Source organism: Oncorhynchus clarkii, chromosome 4, assembly GCF_045791955.1.
Source record: "Oncorhynchus clarkii lewisi isolate Uvic-CL-2024 chromosome 4, UVic_Ocla_1.0, whole genome shotgun sequence".
NCBI classification, from domain to species: domain Eukaryota; kingdom Metazoa; phylum Chordata; class Actinopteri; order Salmoniformes; family Salmonidae; genus Oncorhynchus; species Oncorhynchus clarkii.
In genome coordinates, this window is record NC_092150.1 from 90,495,671 (window position 1) to 90,515,616 (window position 19,946).

Genomic DNA, 19,946 nt, shown 5'->3' on the forward strand with positions numbered 1-19,946 from the left:
TATCAGCAGGAGCCATCTGGGTTCAACACAACCCGGCTTCCTCTCTGATTGGCAGAGCCTCGGAGGTGTGGTTCCTCTGTCGCATACACGTGGTAACCTATCTTTTTATTTATTTATTTATTTATTATTTAACCTTTATTTAACTAGGCAAGTCAGTTAAGAACAAATTCTTATTTTACAATGACGGCCTACCAAAAGACAAAAGGCCTCATGCCGGGACTGGGGCTCGGATAAAAAAATAAAAAATAAATAAAAAAAATAAAAAAATAAATATATATATATATATATTTATATATATATATATATATATATTTATATATATATATATAAGACAAAAACACACATCATGACAAAAGAGACACCACAGCACGACATAAGCAGTGACCTAAGACAACAACACAGCATGGCAGCAACACATCATGGTAGCAGCACAAAACATGGTACAAACATTATTCGGCCCAGACAACAGCACAAAGGGCAAGACGGTAGAGACAACAATACCTCACACAAAGCAGCCACAGCTGTCAGTAAGAGTCCATGATGGAGTCTTTGAACTGTCCAGTCTGAGTGTTTGTTGCAGATCGTTCCAGTCGCTAGCTGCAGCAAACTGAAAAGACGAGCGAACCAGGGATGTGTGTGCTTTGGGGACCTTTAACAGAATGTGACCGGCAGAACGGGTGTTGTATGTGGAGGATGAGGGCTGCAGTAGGTATCTCAGATAAGGGGGAGTGAGGCCTAAGAGGGTTTTATAAATAATCATCAACGAGTGTGTCTTGCGACGGGTATACAGAGATGACCAGTTTACAGAGGAGTATAGAGTGCAGTGATGTGTCCTATAAGGAGCATTGGTGGCAAATCTGATGGCCGAATGGTAAAGAACCTCTAGCCGCTCGAGAGCACCCTTACCTGCCGTCCAATTATTATTATTTTTAACCAGGTAGGCCAGTTGAGAACAAGTTCTCATTTACAACTGCGACCTGGCCAAGATAAGTTTCCTGACTGGTTAAACAGAATGTTTTTGGAACTTTCTGTGAACAGAAGTGAACATTTTGCCTGTTCTGGGAACTTAACTTTTTTGGTTGATGGGAGGTTCTGAGAATGCTTTACTATGGTTCCAGGGAGGTTCTGAGAATGTTTTACTATGGTTCCAGGGAGGTTCTGAGAACGTTTTACTATGGTTCCAGGGAGGTTCTGAGAACGTTTTACTATGGTTCCAGGGAGGTTCTGAGAACGTTTTACTATGGTTCCAGAGAGGTTCTGAGAATGTTTTACTATGGTTCCAGGGAGGTTCTGAGAACGTTTTACTATGGTTCCAGAGAGGTTCTGAGAATGTTTTACTATGATTCCAGAGAGGTTCTGAGAATGTTTTACTATGGTTCCAGGAAGGTTCTGAGAACGTTTTACTATGGTTCCAGAGAGGTTCTGAGAAAGTTTTACTATGGTTCCAGAGAGGTTCTGAGAACGTTTTACTATGGTTCCCTGAAAGTTTTTACTGGGACGTTTTATTAATGTTATTTTGTTTATGAAAATTATTGGTTATTTGGAGATTTTCTAATAACTTTCTTCAAAACTTTCACTTGAATGTTTCAATAATACTTTTAATAACACTGTTTTATAACTCCAAGGACAGATAGGACACAAGGGAATTAATGTGCTTGGCATTAATCATGCAAACACATTACTTTTTTTTAAATTATGGCACGGCATCAGTGAGTTTAAAATCTACAATCTTCTGTTCTCTATCCATGGAATTAGTCCACTGTGCCACCAGGATGGAGCTAGCAGGCCATGTTTTTTCTTTATTTTTTACTCATACGAAGCTGTTCATTTTAGTCTATTCAAACAGACCCCATTTCAAAGGAAACAAATTCTTAAAAAGAGTTGTTGTGGCCAATTAGTGGTGCAGCCAACACACCTGAACACACTTAACAAGATAGAGGCCAGAGAGAGTTTTGTTGACTCTGAGAACGGAATGTACATGTTTTTAAATAACATTCTTAGAATGTTCTGTGAACGTTACTAATATTTTATTGTGGTTTACATGGAACGTTTTCCTAATGTTCTCAGAACATGACTTGAGGTGTGTTCGTAAATTCAATCTGGAGTGCCAGAGTGTGCTGAGAGTGAACTATTTGAGAACATTCCCAATGTCAAACCAGTTGGAGAACGTTCCTAAAACATTACCAAAATTTTAACTAAACGTAACCATGTTTGAACTTTTAGGAAACGTTCTGTTAAAGCAAGAAAATACCAAGTTCCTTAAAATGTGCTGAGAATGTTCCAAAGCAACTATCCTGCACCATTCCCAGAAAGTTGTGGGAAGGTTGTGTACAAAATAACCATAGGACAACCACGTTTCCCACCGAGCTCTAAGGAATATATGGTTCTCAGAACGTTAAGTGCTAGCTGGGAGAGGTGGCTGGTGCCAGTGGAGAGCTGAGACCACTCCCACCAGAAGCCACCCACTGGAGAGAGCCTCCTCCCAGCAATGGAGTGTTCTGACACACTGGCATGTTGACTGAGGCAGCCGACTTGTGCCTCACATGAAGCCCCCCCCCCCCCCTTGTCCTAAATACTGTGTGCCAGTGGTACAGTAGTAGGGAGGTATGCAATAGGTCTTGGTGAGGAGGGGAGGAGAAAGCAATGCCTTGTGGGCTTTGAGATTCATTGCCCTGAAGCAACTTGATTGGTCTTTTATTATACAGTAATGACTATTTATTAGTGAACTAATCTGAAGTCAGACGTAGGCTAATTGGGTCTGTTTCTGCTCTCTCTGTGGAAAATGGAGTAGTCAAAAGCACAGACAGGTCTGGGACCAGGCTGGGCTAATTGAGGTAGGAGGTGATTGTCTATCAGTGTCCTCTTGTTCAAGAAAAAGGCATTGTTGTTGTGTGTGTGTGTTGAGACAGAAGTGAAATCTGAAAAAAAGTGAATATTGTCTAATTTCTTTTTTAAAAGCCTACTAAACATTTGGGAAGACAAATTGCTAACTCAGAAACGTCCGGCTTCATGGGCTTTTCACGGGTCTAGGGTTTACCGGGAGAATGGTGTGACAAACACAAAACATCCAGTCAGCTTCAGTCCTGTGGGTGAAAAACAGCTCGTTGATGAAAGGTCAAAGGACTAGGACAAGAATCATGGAAGCTAACAGGCCCGGCTACAAACAGGCAAATAACGGCGCAGTACAACAGTGGTGTGCAGAACGACATCTCGGAACACACAACCCTGTCTGTCCTCGTCACGGATGGGCTATTGCAGCAGAGGACCACACTGGGTTCCAATCCTATCAGCTAAAAACAAGAAGCCGCTCCAGTGGGCACGTCATCACCATCGCCTGATCCTGTTGCGTCAGTATTTGTCGTAAACAGCATGAGTCCATGGACCCGTCCTGCCTGGTGTCAACGGTACAGGCTGGTGGTGTAATGGTGTGGGGAATATTTTCCTGCCACACGTCATGTCCCTTGATACTAATTGAGCAATGTTTCTATGCGCTGAAGAATTCAGGCTGTTCATTTTTAATTGTATTTTAGTAATTTAGCAGACGCTCTTATCCAGAGCGACTTACAGTAGTGAGCCCATACAAATCAAATCAAATGTATTTATATAGCCCTTCGTACATCAGCTGATATCTCAAAGTGCTGTACAGAAACCCAGCCTAAAACCCCAAACAGCAAGCAATGCAGGTGTAGAAGCACGGTGGCTAGGAAAAACTCCCTAGAAAGGCCAAAACCTAGGAAGAAACCTAGATTTTCTTACTGGTCCCCGATGGGAATTGAACCGACAACCCTTGCATTGCAAATGCTTAACTGAGCCACACGGGCAAAAGGGGGAGTTTGAACCCAGTTCTAGATGGGTGTACCTAATATACTGGCCACTGAGTGTAGAGATGCCACACAAAAATCTGTCGTTCTGCCCCTGACCAAGGCAGTTAACCCACTGTTCCTAGGTCGTCATTGAAAATGAAGAATTTGTTCTTGACCGTCTTGCCTAGTTAAATAAAAAAATATATATTGTTCATTTACGTGTAAATGATTAACATATACACCTAAATAATCTGCTATACAATATGCAGTACGGAAAACACTGGAGAGATAGAGTAACTGTATTCAAAGTCAATGTTGTCTACTGTCTGACCATGTTCTGTCCCACTGTTCAGCAGCCTGGTAATAACTACTGTCTGACCATGTTCTGTCCCACTGTTCAGCAGCCTGGTAATAACTACTGTCTGACCATGTTCTGTCCCACTGTTCAGCAGCCTGGTAATAACTACTGTCTGACCATGTTCTGTCCCACTGTTCAGCAGCCTGGTAATAACTACTGTCTGACCATGTTCTGTCCCACTGTTCAGCAGCCTGGTAATAACTACTGTCTGACCATGTTCTGTCCCACTGTTCAGCAGCCTGGTAATAACTACTGTCTGACCATGTTCTGTCCCACTGTTCAGCAGCCTGGTAATAACTACTGTCTGACCATGTTCTGTCCCACTGTTCAGCAGCCTGGTAATAACTACTGTCTGACCATGTTCTGTCCCACTGTTCAGCAGCCTGGTAATAACTACTGTCTGACCATGTTCTGTCCCACTGTTCAGCAGCCTGGTAATAATAGTTTGCTTCAGTTGTCAATAGTTGTCCTCTTAACTTTGAACATCCAATCCATTCCCATCCTGTTATTAGGCCTACAGAGAGAACTACATCCTGTTATTAGTCCTACAGAGAGAACTACATCCTGTTATTAGGCCTACAGAGAGATCTACATCCTGTTATTAGGCCTACAGAGAGATCTACATCCTGTTATTAGGCCTACAGAGAGAACTACATCCTGTTATTAGTCCTACAGAGAGATCTACATCCTGTTATTAGGCCTACAGAGAGAACTACATCCTGTTATTAGGCCTACAGAGAGAACTACATCCTGTTATTAGGCCTACAGAGAGATCTACATCCTGTTATTAGGCCTACAGAGAGAACTACATCCTGTTATTAGGCCTACAGAGAGAACTACATCCTGTTATTAGGCCTACAGAGAGAACTACATCCTGTTATTAGGCCTACAGAGAGAACTACATCCTGTTATTAGGCCTACAGAGAGAACTTTCGTTTTGACTTTGAGGTGTGTTTGTATTAGAGGAGCGGCGGTCAGGGCCAAACAGGAAGTGATCAGAGGGCATGGCTAAACAGGAAGTAACCAGAGGGCAGGGCCAAACAGGAAGTGACCAGAAGGCAGGGCCAAACAGGAAGTGACCAGAAGGCAGGGCCAAACAGGAAGTGACCAGTGGGCAGGGCCAAACAGGAAGTGACCAGAAGGCAGGGCCAAACAGGAAGTGACCAGTGGGCAGGGCCAAACAGGAAGTGACCAGAGGGCAGGATCATCACTCAGCTGACCTGTGATTGGTTGACAGGTGCACCCCCGTCCCGTCCGTCATCAGGGGTCACCTCCCTAATGGAACTCTATCCCCTACGAAAATAAAATAAAATCCTATGTGTTTCATTCACATATTTAGCCGATGTTATTGAGGGTGTAGCAAAATGTTTTTGTTCCTAGCTCCAACAGCTCAGTAATATCTAACAATACACAACAATACAAACAAATCTAAACGTAAAAGAACGGAATTAAAATATATTAATATTAGATCGATCAATGTCGGAGTGGCATTGACTAAAACACAGCAGAATACAATACAGTATATACATATGAGATGAGTAAAGCAGTATGTAAACATTATTAAAATAACCAGTAATTCCATGTACATATACTCTACAGTTCAAAAGTTTGGGGTCACTTAGAAATATCCTTGTTTTTTGAAAAAATAAAGCCCATTTTTTGTAGATTAAAATAACATCAAATCGATCAGAAATACAGTGTATACATTGTTAATGTTGTAAATTACTATTGTAGCTGGAAACGGCTGATTTTTAATGGAATATCAGTCCTGTGTTCCAATGGCACGTTGTGTTAGCAAATCCAAGTTTATCATTTTAAAAGGCTAATTGATCATTAGAAAACAATTTTGCAATTATGTTGGCACGGCTGAAAACTGTTGTTTGGCAGCTTCATTAAATAGTACCCGCAAAACACCAGTCTCAACGTCAACAGTGAAGAGGCGTCTCCGGGATAGGCAGAGTTGCAAAGAAAGAGCCATATCTCAGACTGGCCAATAAAAATAAAAGATTAAGATGGGAAAAAGAACACAGACACTGGACAGAGGAACTCTGCCTAGAAGGTCAGCAAAAATAAAAACATAACCACATAACGCAATTTTTTGTCTTTAAAAAAAAACATGAATTGAACGAAGTAATTCCCCTCAATACGCTCTGGACATTTCATGACTCTCATAGGCCAATAACATTTATTCAAAATAGCTTCTGAAGTTTATTAATTATACGTTTGTTAATAGTTAAATGGTAGTTTTTCGTTTTGGAGATACAGAGTTTTATTTCAACAGAGATAATGATGTTTTATTTGTTCAACATTTAATTATTCAATTCTCCCGATTTTTGTAATGTAATAAATCATAAGTTAGTGTAATCGACATCGCTTTCATAAATCATATTAAACATTTTGTTCACAACTAAATCTACATTGCAAAGTGGTCAGTGTGTGACCATGGCTACTAGTCTTTGATCACTGTGTGTGTGTGTGTGTGTGTGTGTGTTTACTAAAATGGTATTTCCTTCAGTCAGTGTGTGTACATAACGCAGCTACTGGCACGTGTTGCCATGGTTACTCAGGCTAGTGCTATAGAGTCTCCTTACATCAATAAGAACCTCATTCATAATCTGTTTTAGGTGTGTGTGTGTCTATTTTTTAATTTTTTTAAACATGTGGGCTGGTGGGGTTACTAAGGTTACACAGGTTTGGTAGCTGCTGGCTGTACAGGCAGGTGACTGGGGTTATAGCATGAGGAACATATAGGTAACTACCAAACTAATGGAAACACTTGAGTAAATGAGGAATACAAAGTTTATTGAATGTAGGTGCTTCCACACAGGTGTGGTTTCTGAGTTAATTAAGAAATGAACATCCCATCATGCATAGGGTCATGTGTAAAAAATGCTGGGCAGGCCATTATTTTTGCTGCCATGGCTACGCCCCCATAGGATGGATAATGCCCCCATCCACAGGGTACTGAACGGTTCGATGAGCATGAAAACGATGTTAACCATACGCCATGGCCGTCTCAGTCAACAGATCTCAACCCAATTGAACATTTATTTGAGATTATTATTTGAGATTCTAGAGCCGCGCCTGAGACAGCGTTTTCCACCACCACGCGCCTGTCACGACTTCTGCCCGAAGTCATTGCCTCTCCTTGTTCGGGGGGGTGCTCGGCGTTCCACGTCACCGGCCTTCTAGCCATCGTTGATCCATTTTTTTCATTTTCCATTGGTTTTTGTCTTGTCTTCCCACACACCTGTTTTCAATCCCATTCATTACCCGTTGTGTATTTAACCCTCTGTTTCCCCTCATGTCTTTGTCAGAGATTGTTTTATTGCCGGTGTTGTTTATTTGTTGTGTTGGTGCGCGACGGGCCCTCGTACCCATGTTTGATCATGTCTGTACTTTTAGTGTGGACATTTATTAAAAGACTCCATTTACACTCCGTTTTGACTCGCCTGACTTCCGCACCGACAATACACACGACGACGCTGACAGCGCCTGTGTTTTTCCACCACCATTAACAAAACACCAAAATGATGGAATTTCTCAGGGAAGAACGGTGTCACGTCCCTCCAATAGAGTTCCAGACACTTGTAGAATCCATGCCAAGGTGCATTGAAGCTGATCGTGGTGGTTTATTACTCGTTTATTAAGACTCTGTTGGTGTATCCTTTATTTGTATTTACCTGTATCTATAAATATAGATGGGCTGGGGCGGTGGGCTTTTAGAGAAACTCTTGTTTCTTCGTCTTTCTTTCTGTCTCCCTCTCTCTCTCTCTCTTTTCTCCCTGTCCAGAAATGTTTAATTTTCAGGTTGTTTCTGGACAAGGACATAGTGTAGCCGCTATGAATGGTGATCAGTGTTTACCGCTATATCACTGGTTACCACTCCACTGTCTCTCCTCTATGGTGTCTGCAGTAGAGGGGTCCTCAGTTTTCAGCTTTTTCTCCTGAGTACTTTAATCTGCAGTGTTTTTGTTGTACTCTTTGAAAGAGACAGAGGTACACAGAGAGAGACATACACACAGAGAGAGAGAGAGAGAAACAGACAGTGAGAGACATACACACAGAGAGAGAGAGCGAGAGAACAGAGGTACACAGAAACAGACAGTGAGAGACATACAAAGAGAGAGAGAGCAATTTTTTATTTTACCTTTATTTAACTAGGCAAGTCAGTTAAGAACAAATTCTTATTTTCAATGACGACCTAGTGGGGAACAGTGGGTTAACTGCCTGTTCAGGGGCAGAATGACAGATTTGTACCTTGTCAGCTCGGGGATTTGAACTTGCAACCTTCCGGTTACGAGTCCAACGCTTTAACCACTAGGCTAGGGACAGAGTGAGAGACAGACAGACAGACAGAAAGAGAGAGAGAGAGAGAGAGAGACAGCATGAGAGACAGAAGGAGATACAGTGACAGACAGACAGACAGACAGACAGACAGACAGACAGAGGGGTTAGTTGACACTGAAGGGTTGATCCCGTATGCTCCCTGTGAAACGTAACACCTAGAGAGTGAGAGAGTGAAAGGGAATATATCAATGGAGGCTCCTCCTCAGATGAAGAGGAGGACCATCCTAAAAATAGTGAAACATAAAAAAAGTTATCCTTTTTAGATAAAACTTTACTAAATATATTCACGTCACCAAATAACTGATTAAAACACACTGTTTTGCAATGAAGATCTACAGTAGCCTCAACAGCACTCTGTAGGGTAGCACCATTGTGTAGCCGGAGGACAGCTAGTTTCAGTCCTCCTCCGGGTACATTGACTTCAATACAAAACGTAGGAGACTCATGGTTCTCATCCCCTTCCATAGACTTACACAGTAATTATGACAACTTCCGGAGGATGTCCTCTAATCTATCAGAGCTCTTGCAACATGAACCTACATGTTGTCCACCCAATCAAAGGATCAGATAATTAATCTAGTACTGAAAGCATAAGCTACAGCTACCTAGAACTGAAGTGTATAAAATGTGGTGAGTAGTTGACACTGAGAGAAAGACAATAGTTGAATAGTTTTGAACAAATTAATTTCTAAAACAAATAAGGAGAAGAAGCATAAAGTTATATTTCTTTGTATTTTTTTTCATCTTCACTTACTTAGCTAGCTAATGCAGCTAGCTATTTTAGCCTACTCAAAAACCTCACTCAAACAGAGAGGAATGCTATTTATGTTAGCTAGCTGGCTAAGGCTATACAACACTGGAACTCTTGCAAGTCAAGGTAAGGCTTTCAGTGTTATTGCTAAACTGCTTGCTGTACACTGTACTGCGTGATTGTAGCGGGTTTATTAACACATTATTTCTAGTACATTGACTTTGACGTTAGCTAATATGGTGATAACGATGTAGGCCGTGTGTAGCGGTTAGCGGTTACGGTATGAAGGTTTGGCTTGGAGAGGTTTTTTATCCTGGTCACTTTCAGCTGTTGTGTTGTGTACTGAAGTCCACAAGCAAAGGGAAAAGGTGAGAGGAAGAGAGAGCTTAGATGTGAGAAGGAATACAATGTGGCTGCTTTGAAAGTGAACTGTGTTTCACTGATCAGGGGTGTATTCATTCTGCTGACACTTTTGAAAAACTTTCCTTTAACGGAAGCAAAGAGAACGAAATAGGGATAAACATACCTGAATTTGTCCAATAGATTCTCTTGTTTGCAACTGTTGGACTAATTATTACATCCTAGATCAGCTAGATGCAGGCAAGAGTGGGCAAGGCGGTATTGAACGTGTCACTGTCTGTCACCTCAAATTTTTCTCTCGACCTGTGTGCACCTACATTATGAACTTTCATTCATAGGCTTTCATTAGCTAGGCTAGGTTGTAGCAACCTCATGATGGGTACAGGGAACATTCTAGTATCATGTAGCAGCCTAAACCTATCACTGTTACATTGAACTGGGTAAATATGAATGACAGTAACCTAAACCTATCACTGTTACATTGAACTGGGTGAATATGAATGACAGTAACCTAAACCTATCACTGTTACATTGAACTGGGTGAATGGAATATGAATGACAGTAACCTAAACCCATCACTGTTACATTGAACTGGGTGAATATGAATGACAGTAACCTAAACCTATCACTGTTACATTGAACTGGGTGAATATGAATGACAGTAACCTAAACCTATCACTGTTACATTGAACTGGGTGAATGGAATATGAATGTCAGTCATCCCAATATGCTGTAATAGAAAGAAGGCCATGCTCGTAAATAAATATAAATGTCTTCCCAAATATTAAATGACACCAACCACCACTGGAATATCTCTTCTGGTTCCTGTTTTAGTGGGTCTTTAGGGGGATACGGTGTGGATGGAATGTACCATACAATAAGGAGGTACAGTAGCTGGCCACTTCAGATGGCACATTTTTCCAATAAGTATTTCATCCGGCACTAAGTAGCTGTCATATTTTGCTAACAACAGAGTCTCTTTTTCATTTGTCTTTGAAAATGAGGGTCCTGTCCATTTTGTTCCAGAATTGTAGACACGGGATACGCAAGAGTTCTGACTCCTTCAGAGACTTTGATGGTAGAACAACCGGACATGTTAAAACAAATCTTTAAATAGATTTGACACTATTTTACACTATTTTACTCTATTTTACACTATTTTACAATATTTTACTATATTTTACACTGTTACACTATTTTACACTAGTTTACTCTATTTTACACTATTTTACTCTATTTTACACTATTTTACTATATTTTACTCTATTTTACACTATTTTACTATATTTTACACTGTTACACTATTTTACACTGTTACACTATTTTACACTATTTTACACTATTTTACTCTATTTTACACTATTTTACTCTATTTTACACTATTTTACACTATTTTACTATATTTTACACTGTTACACTATTTTACACTATTTTACTCTATTTTACACTATTTTACTCTATTTTACTATATTTTACACTATTTTACTCTATTGTACACTATTTTACAATATTTTACTCTATTTTACTCTGTTTTACTATATTTTACACTGTTACACTATTTTACACTATTTTACTCCATTTTACACTATTTTACACTATTTTACACTATTTTATTCTATTTTACAATAGTTTACTCTATTTTACTATATTTTACACTATTTTACACTATTTTACACTATTTTACTCTATTTTACACTATTTTACTCTATTTTACACTATTCTACTACATTTTACACTATTTTACACTATTCTACACTATTCTACTATATTTTACACTATTTTACACTATTTTACAATATTTTACTCTATTCTACTATATTTTACACTATTTTACACCATTTTACACTATTCTACTATATTTTACTATATTTTACACTATTTGACACTATTTGACACTATTTTACACAATTTTACACAATTTTACACAATTTTACTATATTTTACACTATTTTACACTATTTTACTATATTTTACACAGTTTTACTATATTTTACTGTATTTTACACTATTTTACTCTATTTTACACTATTTTACACTATTTTACTATATTTTACTCTATTTTACACTATTCTACTATATTTTACACTATTTTACACTATTTTACACTATTCTACTATATTTTACACTATTTTACACTATTTTACACTATTTTACTATATTTTACACTATTCTACTATATTTTACTATATTTTACACTATTTTACTCTATTTTACACAATTTTACACAATTTTACTATATTCTAAAGTCATAGATTCAGGAGTGGAACTGGAACCAGCCGGGTTTAGGAATGGATCTCTTATGACCAGGCTAATAACCCCGTCCAATTAATGTCGATCGGACTAAAAGGGAAAATCAGAGAAAGAGAAAATAAGAAAAAGTAAACATCTGACATTAGGAAATTAGGATTATTTCCTTTCCTGTGAAAAGGATGTTTAATTATCATCTACTCTGTCCTGTCTTGTATGAGTCTGAACGGCAGTAAAATAACTCAGGGCTGAGATTAGTGGTTGCTTACAGCTGTCCGTCAATGTGCTTGACTAGCATTTAGCCTGTGGCGTCATGGCTACTCAGGTGACAGTGAGTGAGGATACCTAGGGTGCAATAACTCCTATAATAAGCCAGCCATGCAGGACACTTTGGAGGGGCCAGGTAGAGTCGACATGCCAAAGATAGCTACCATCACAGCTATGGAGAGAATGTGTGGTGTGTAATTCAGTGATATCTGATAACCCATATGAGTATCATAATTCAGTGATATCTGATAACCCATATGAGTATCGTAATTCAGTGATATCTGATAACCCATATGAGTAAGCCAATCATATGAGCACCGTAACACGGTCATATAAGCTTTGTAAGCTGGTCACATGGGCTTCTTAAGCCAATCACATGAGCTTCATAACCTGGTCACATGGGCTTCCTAAGCCAACCATATGAGCTTCATCTGTGTTTGTAACTATAGGTTGACGCTGGTGCTAGTGATGGGCATTCCGGTTCGTTTCAGGGAGCAGGCTCGTCCTGCTCAACTCACCAAGAAAGAGCCTGCTCTTTTGACTCCCAAACGGATCTTTAAAAAATATGTTTTATATTTTTTAAAGTCAAACAGTTTGCGATAGTTTGACTCTGATTGGTGTTAAAACATTTCTAATTAAATTATTAAATGAAATGATACACTACCTTTAACCACAATGTATTTAAAAATGCATTGGTTTGTTATGAAAAAGAATGCTATTAAACATTTGCATTTAAAGTATAACTGTTTAATGTATATAAACAAAGTGCTTATAAATGTAACAATTCAAAACGAATACAATCTGAACAACATAATAATAGAACATTGCACCATATCAAAGAAAAATAAATAACAACGTGAAAAACTGCAGCATCCCACTTAAAACATTCAACTGGTCCCTCTTTTCTCTCTCTTCTTTATTGCCATGTTATAACCAGCAGCACACAGCAACGCTGAACATATTTTGCTTTTACGAGAGATTTGCATTCAGAAATGCAAACTGCCTCACTTTCGAGGGGCTGATGCGGTTTCTTCTCACAGTAATTATTTGTCCCGTTTTTCGAGAAGATCCTGTCAGAGGGAACGGATGTGGCCACTATGCAAAGTCTCCCTGTAGTGACTTTAGTAAGCCGTGGGTAGACAGAGGCCTTGTTCTTCCACCCGCTCAGAGGATCAGCAGATCTTTGGGACGGACTCCTCCAAATAGGATCGGACCTCCATTATGGCATCTGCTTAGGGATTCCTTCCTGCTGCATGCCCAGTTGCTCTCTCGTCAAACAACATCCATTTGTTCGTTGAATTAGTTAATTATATTAATTTAAATCTTTTTATTATTAATATCTTCATTTTAAAAATATTTGTATAAACAGATTCGGCTCTTCTGATATGCGAGCAGGCTCCCAACGTTCACCTACAAGAGCCGGCTCTTAGCGCCGACTCGTTCGCGATCTAGCTGGTGTTGTTTGTGAACATTTCTGTAAAAAAAATTTTTTTTTTAATGTTATGCCTCAGAGTGAAAACTTTTTTGACAGGCTCTGGTCATAGGTAGTGCACTAAATAGAGAATAGGATGTCCTGTTGGACGTAATTTACTGGGTTTGTCCATTCGTCTGATTCAGTGGTTTCAAAACGCAGAGCTGCGCTTCAGACAACCCTTGCGCTTCAGACAATCGCTCTATCATTCCACATGAACTATACTGCCCCCTCTTGGTGAAGATATGTAATGGACACACTGTGGCGGAGTGGTGAAATACTGGGAGAAGACATGGAGGAAGAGACCAAGAGGGAAAACAAGGCACAAAAAGATGGTAACCAGAGAGGTGGAGGAAGTGGAGAAGAAGAAGGAGGAGGAGAAAGAGAGTGAACGCTCTAAGAGAGAGAAAGGACAAGAGAGGGAAGGAGAGGAGTGCAAGACAAGAGGAAAGGGAGTGCCTTCGCTGGAATAGAGGTTAGAGGGTAGGATAAGTTTCACGTTTTATTAGTCGTATCTACGGGATACGTATGGTATACATTGTCCAACAAAAATGCTTACTGGCAGGGTCCTTCTCGACAACAACAATAAGAAACAATAAAAGATAAGATTACGAACAACAAAGTAAATTAGCAGTAGAATACAATAATTTTTTTAGCACAAGTATAACACAGGAAGGAACGATACACCTGTTTTGGGGAAGGGGGAAGGGATACAGGCTGGGTGTAATTTCAATCATAGAAATATGATTCATAGAACAGACCTATCCATTCAGACCACTGCATTTTAAGCTGATACACCATTGAAATTTAAGTTGAATTTAATTTTATTATTTTTTTTTACTTCTAATTACTACCAACAAAGATGGCCGCCGGTCCTCCCACTGTTGAATGTCAACTTAAATGATCGCGCCCTATTCTATTCTATATACAGTATATTTCTACGATTTCAATCAGTATCCTACGGAGGAGGATTGACGGGTATAATTTAAAACAACAGATATTTCCCATTCAAGTCAGCAATTCTCTCGTCTTTGTTGTGCCCCAATAACATGACACCCTGTAATCAAGAGAATGTCACCGTCTCAAACGATGAAGGTCACAAACACCTCAGATGATGTAAAATAGCGTCTAAGCTACAACATTGATGTTAAAGGTTTTATTAAAAAAAACAAAAAAACATGGGTGGGATACGGTGGGGTAAGGTGGGGTAAGGTGGGATACGGTGGGGTAAGGTGGGATACGGTGGGGTAAGGTGGGATACGGTGGGGTAAGGTGGGATACGGTGGGGTAAGGTGGGATACGGTGGGGTAAGGTGGGATACGGTGGGGTAAGGTGGGATACGGTGGGGTAAGGTGGGGTAAGGTGGGGTAAGGTGGGATACGGTGGGGTAAGGTGGGATAAGGTGGGATACGGTGGGGTAAGGTGGGGTAAGGTGGGATACGGTGGGGTAAGGTGGGGTAAGGTGGGATAAGGTGGGATACGGTGGGGTAAGGTGGGGTAAGGTGGGATACGGTGGGGTAAGGTGGGGTAAGGTGGGATACGGTGGGGTAAGGTGGGATACGGTGGGGTAAGGTGGGATACGGTGGAAGGTGGGATACGGTGGGGTAAGGTGGGATACGGTGGGGTAAGGTGGGATACGGTGGGGTAAGGTGGGATACGGTGGGGTAAGGTGGGATACGGTGGGGTAAGGTGGGGTAAGGTGGGGTAAGGTGGGGTAAGGTGGGATACGGTGGGGTAAGGTGGGGTACGGTGGGATAAGGTGGGGTAAGGTGGGGTAAGGTGGGGTAAGGTGGGGTAGGTGGGATACGGTGGGGTAAGGTGGGGTAAGGTGGGATACGGTGGGGTAAGGTGGGATACGGTGGGGTAAGGTGGGATACGGTGGGGTAAGGTGGGATACGGTGGGGTAAGGTGGGATACGGTGGGGTAAGGTGGGGTAAGGTGGGGTGAGGTGGGATACGGTGGGGTAAGGTGGGATACGGTGGGGTAAGGTGGGATACGGTGGGGTAAGGTGGGATACGGTGGGGTAGGTGGGATACGGTGGGGTAAGGTGGGATACGGTGGGGTAAGGTGGGATACGATGGGGTAAGGTGGGATACGGTGGGGTAAGGTGGGATACGGTGGGGTAAGGTGGGGTGAGGTGGGATACGGTGGGGTAAGGTGGGGTAAGGTGGGATAAGGTGGGGTAAGGTGGGATACGGTGGGGTAAGGTGGGGTAAGGTGGGATACGGTGGGGTAAGGTGGGATAAGGTGGGATACGGTGGGGTAAGGTGGGGTAAGGTGGGATACGGTGGGGTAAGGTGGGGTAAGGTGGGATACGGTGGGGTAAGGTGGGGTAAGGTGGGATAAGGTGGGGTAAGGTGGGATACGGTGGGGTAAGGTGGGGTGAGGTGGGATACGGTGGGGTAAGGTGGGATAAGGTGGGGTAAGGTGGGATACGGTGGGGTAAGGTGGGGTGAGGTGGGGTACGGTGGGGTAAGGTGGGGTGGGGTGGGATACGGTGGGGTAAGGTGGGGTAAGGTGGGGTGAGGTGGGATACGGTGGGGTAAGGTGGGGTAAGGTGGGGTGAGGTGGGATACGGTGGGGTAAGGTGGGGTAAGGTGGGATAAGGTGGGATACGGTGGGGTAAGGTGGGGTAAGGTGGGATACGGTGGGGTAAGGTGGGGTAAGGTGGGATACGGTGGGGTAAGGTGGGGTAAGGTGGGGTAAGGTGGGATACGGTGGGGTAAGGTGGGGTACGGTAGGGTAAGGTGGGATACGGTGGGGTAAGGTGGGGTAGGGCTGGGTAGGGTGGGATACGGTGGGGTAAGGTGGGGTAGGGTGGGGTAAGGTCGGGTACGGTGGGGTACGGTGGGGTAGGGTGGGATACGGTGGGGTAAGGTGGGATGGGGTAGGATGGGGTAAGGTGGGGTAAGGTGGGGTAAGGTGGGGTAAGGTGGGGTAGGTGGGGTAGGGTGGGGTACGGTGGGGTAAGGTGGGGTGAGGTGGGATACGGTGGGGTAAGGTGGGGTGGGGTGGGATACGGTGGGGTAAGGTGGGGTAAGGTGGGATACGGTGGGGTAAGGTGGGGTAAGGTGGGATAAGGTGGGATACGGTGGGGTAAGGTGGGGTAAGGTGGGGTGAGGTGGGATACGGTGGGGTAAGGTGGGATAAGGTGGGGTAAGGTGGGATACGGTGGGGTAAGGTGGGGTAAGGTGGGGTGAGGTGGGGTACGGTGGGGTAAGGTGGGGTGGGGTGGGATACGGTGGGGTAAGGTGGGGTAAGGTGGGATACGGTGGGGTAAGGTGGGGTAGGGTGGGGTAGGGCTGGGTAGGGTGGGATACGGTGGGGTAAGGTGGGGTAGGGTGGGGTACGGTCGGGTACGGTGGGGTCGGGTGGGGTAGGGTGGGATACGGTGGGGTAAGGTGGGATGGGGTAGGATGGGGTACGGTGGGGTAGGGTGGGGTACGGTGGGGTAGGGTGGGATACGGTGGGGTAAGGTGGGATGGGGTAGGATGGGGTACGGTGGGGTAGGGTGGGGTACGGTGGGGTAAGGTGTAGGGTGGGGTACGGTTGGGTGGGGTACGGTGGGGTAGGGTGGGATACGGTGGGGTAGGGTGGGATACGGTGGGGTACGGTGGGGTAGGGTGGGATACGGTGAGGTAGGGTGGGATACGGTGGGGTACGGTCGGGTACGGTGGGGTATGGTGGGATACGCTGCGATACGGTGGGGTACGGTGGGGTACGGTGGGGTAGGGTGCGGTAGGGTGGGGTACGGTGGGGTAAGGTACGGTGGGGTACGGTGGGGTACCGTGGGGTACGGTGGGGTACGGTGGGGTAGGGTGGAGTACGGTGGGGTAGGGTGGGGTACGGTGGGATACGCTGCGATACGGTGGGGTACGGTGGGGTTCGGTGGGGTACGGTCGGGTACGGTGGGGTATGGTGGGGTACAGTGGGGTACGGTGGGGTAAGGTACGGTGGGGTACGGTGGGATACGGTGGGGTAAGGTAGGGTGGGGTACGGTGGGGTACGGTGGGGTACGGTGGGGTATGCAAAATGGGTCAACTTTGAGCACCTTTACCTTTTGAATGTCACTTTCTGAGCTCTTCTACAATGGGCAAAACATATATGGAAAGTTTAGTTGAAATCAAAAGGGACGCAGTCAAAAAGTTCACAACTCAGTGCAGTGTTTCCCCTACCATTCTCTAGCCAGGGCGAGCCCCCCCGGGCCCCCTGCATAGAGAGCCAGAGTCCAGAGTGAACAGAGGGGATTCGAACCGGTGACCGGCTATTGGCCCAACGCTCTTAAAACCTCTTAACCTGCCGCTACGTTGTGATCAACCTACATTGGGTCAATGATAAATAAGTCTCAGTTGTAATGATCTGGTGATGTTGAGGCACTCCTCCATGCCAGGGATGTCCAGCTGAATCTCCCTCAGGTCTTTACGCTTGAGTATGATGGTCCCCATAGACGCCAGAGAGCTGCACCGAGTAGGAGAGGGTTAAAATAACAAGTTATTTTCTAGTCTATTTCTCCTTTCCCCTCGTGTCTTCCTCTGAAGAAGCCCTACACAGGTGAAATGTCAGGAGCTCTTTAAACCTAGCCTCTTTGGGCCGTTTCAAATTACTATTGGTTTTAACTAGGGGAAACATGGTCGGACGGTTGGATGACAAAAAGACGCTTGAGATTGAAGTAGAAAATTATGTAGTAATTAGAAGAGAATGCAATCGCCAAGGCGATGGGAGTTTGTATTTATGTAAGATCAGACATTGGGTTAAACTATAGATCAGACATTGGGTTCAACTATAGATCAGATATTGGGTTCAACTATAGATCAGACATTGGGTTAAACTATAGATCAGACATTGGGTTAAACTATAGATCAGACATTGGGTTCAACTATAGATCAGACATTGGGTTCAACTATAGATCAGATATTGGGTTCAACTATAGATCAGATATTGGGTTCAACTATAGATCAGATATTGGGTTCAACTATAGATCAGATATTGGGTTAAACTATAGATCAGACATTGGGTTCAACTATAGATCAGATATTGAGTCTGCTGTATTGAAATGCAATGAGGTGGAGAATGCCTGGGGCCATTTTAAATCATTGTTTTTTTTTACATGCTGTAGATAAGCAGGCTCCAGTGAAACAGGTCAGAATTAAGAAAAGAACTGAACCATGGATAAATGATAACATTTTAAAGGCAATTAAGCGTAGAAATTAATGCTTTCTGGAGTTCAGGGAATCCAGGACAGGTGATATCTTTATAGACTTTAAGAAATTAAGAAATTAGGTCAACAGGATGATACAGAAGGCATATTTTAGAAAGTATATTTTAAAGTATATTTTAATGACAAAATAGTTGAACATAGGAACAATCCGAGTAAGTTGTTTAAGTGTCTGATGCTGTTAGGTAACAGTAACAGATTAAAGACCAAAGCTCTCAGTCTCAGGGTGTTTTCCCAGTCAACTAAAACGTGCAAGGGTCATTCCTTTATATATATATATATATATAATGGATATATTTAATGGAATTAGTTAGATCATGGAAACTATCGTCCTGTCTCAATCCTGTGTGCTTTATCAAAGGTCAAGGTTAAAGCAGATTGACAGTTATATTTCCTTACATAACCTATTATATGAGCTCCAATCTGGCTTCAGGAAATCCCATTCCACTGACACCCGCCTACTATATCTGACTGAGCACGTCAGGAAGGAAGTAGACAGAGGGTAATGTTAGATCTCCAAAAGGCGTTTGATACAGTGGATCGTAAGATTCTGTTCATCAAACTAAGAGCCATGGGCTTTAACAACTTAGCAGTGAAACTTGGGGTCAGCTCTTATCTGCAAGGAAGAAAACAGATGGTGGATATGGATGGGATCCTGTCTAAACCCCCAAAATATGGAACTGTGGGGTACCCCAAGGGAGTGTGCTGGGTCCACTTTTATTTGTATTGTATATAAATGATCTGAAATCTGCCTTTACAGGTGACCTTTTCCTCCATGCAGATGATTCTGCACTGTTGGTTTCCTACAAAGACAAAGATGTGGTTGAGAAAGCCCTCAGTGCTGAACTTCTGAATGTCAGTAAATGGTTATATAACAATAAGCTGTCACTTCACTTTTGGAAAAACAGAGTCCATCTTTTTCAGGACCAAAGTGAAACTGAGGAAATCCTCATATTTTTAAAGGTGGTAGTAGGTGACATAGTAGTCGTAGAAAAAGACTCTGTTAAGTATCTTGGATGTGTGCTAGATAACCATCTGACAGGGGGAGAGCATGGCACAAAATGTTATCGCCAAAGTGAACCATAAAATTAGGTTCCTGGCTAGAACCTCCACATATCTGGATA

General features: G+C 42.7%; 1 protein-coding gene across 1 annotated transcript; it reads right to left on the bottom strand.

Moving 5' to 3' along the window:
* Window positions 1–8,615: 8,615 nt before the first annotated feature.
* Window positions 8,616–18,052, bottom strand: LOC139408080 (uncharacterized). The gene is made up of 3 exons (XM_071151896.1): window positions 17,985–18,052; window positions 16,818–17,658; window positions 8,616–8,666 (listed from the first exon to the last, which is right to left on the bottom strand). The coding sequence occupies exons 1-3, from the start codon at window positions 18,050–18,052 to the stop codon at window positions 8,616–8,618; spliced, it is 960 nt and encodes a 319-aa protein (XP_071007997.1).
* Between the last annotated feature and the right edge of the window lie 1,894 nt (window positions 18,053–19,946).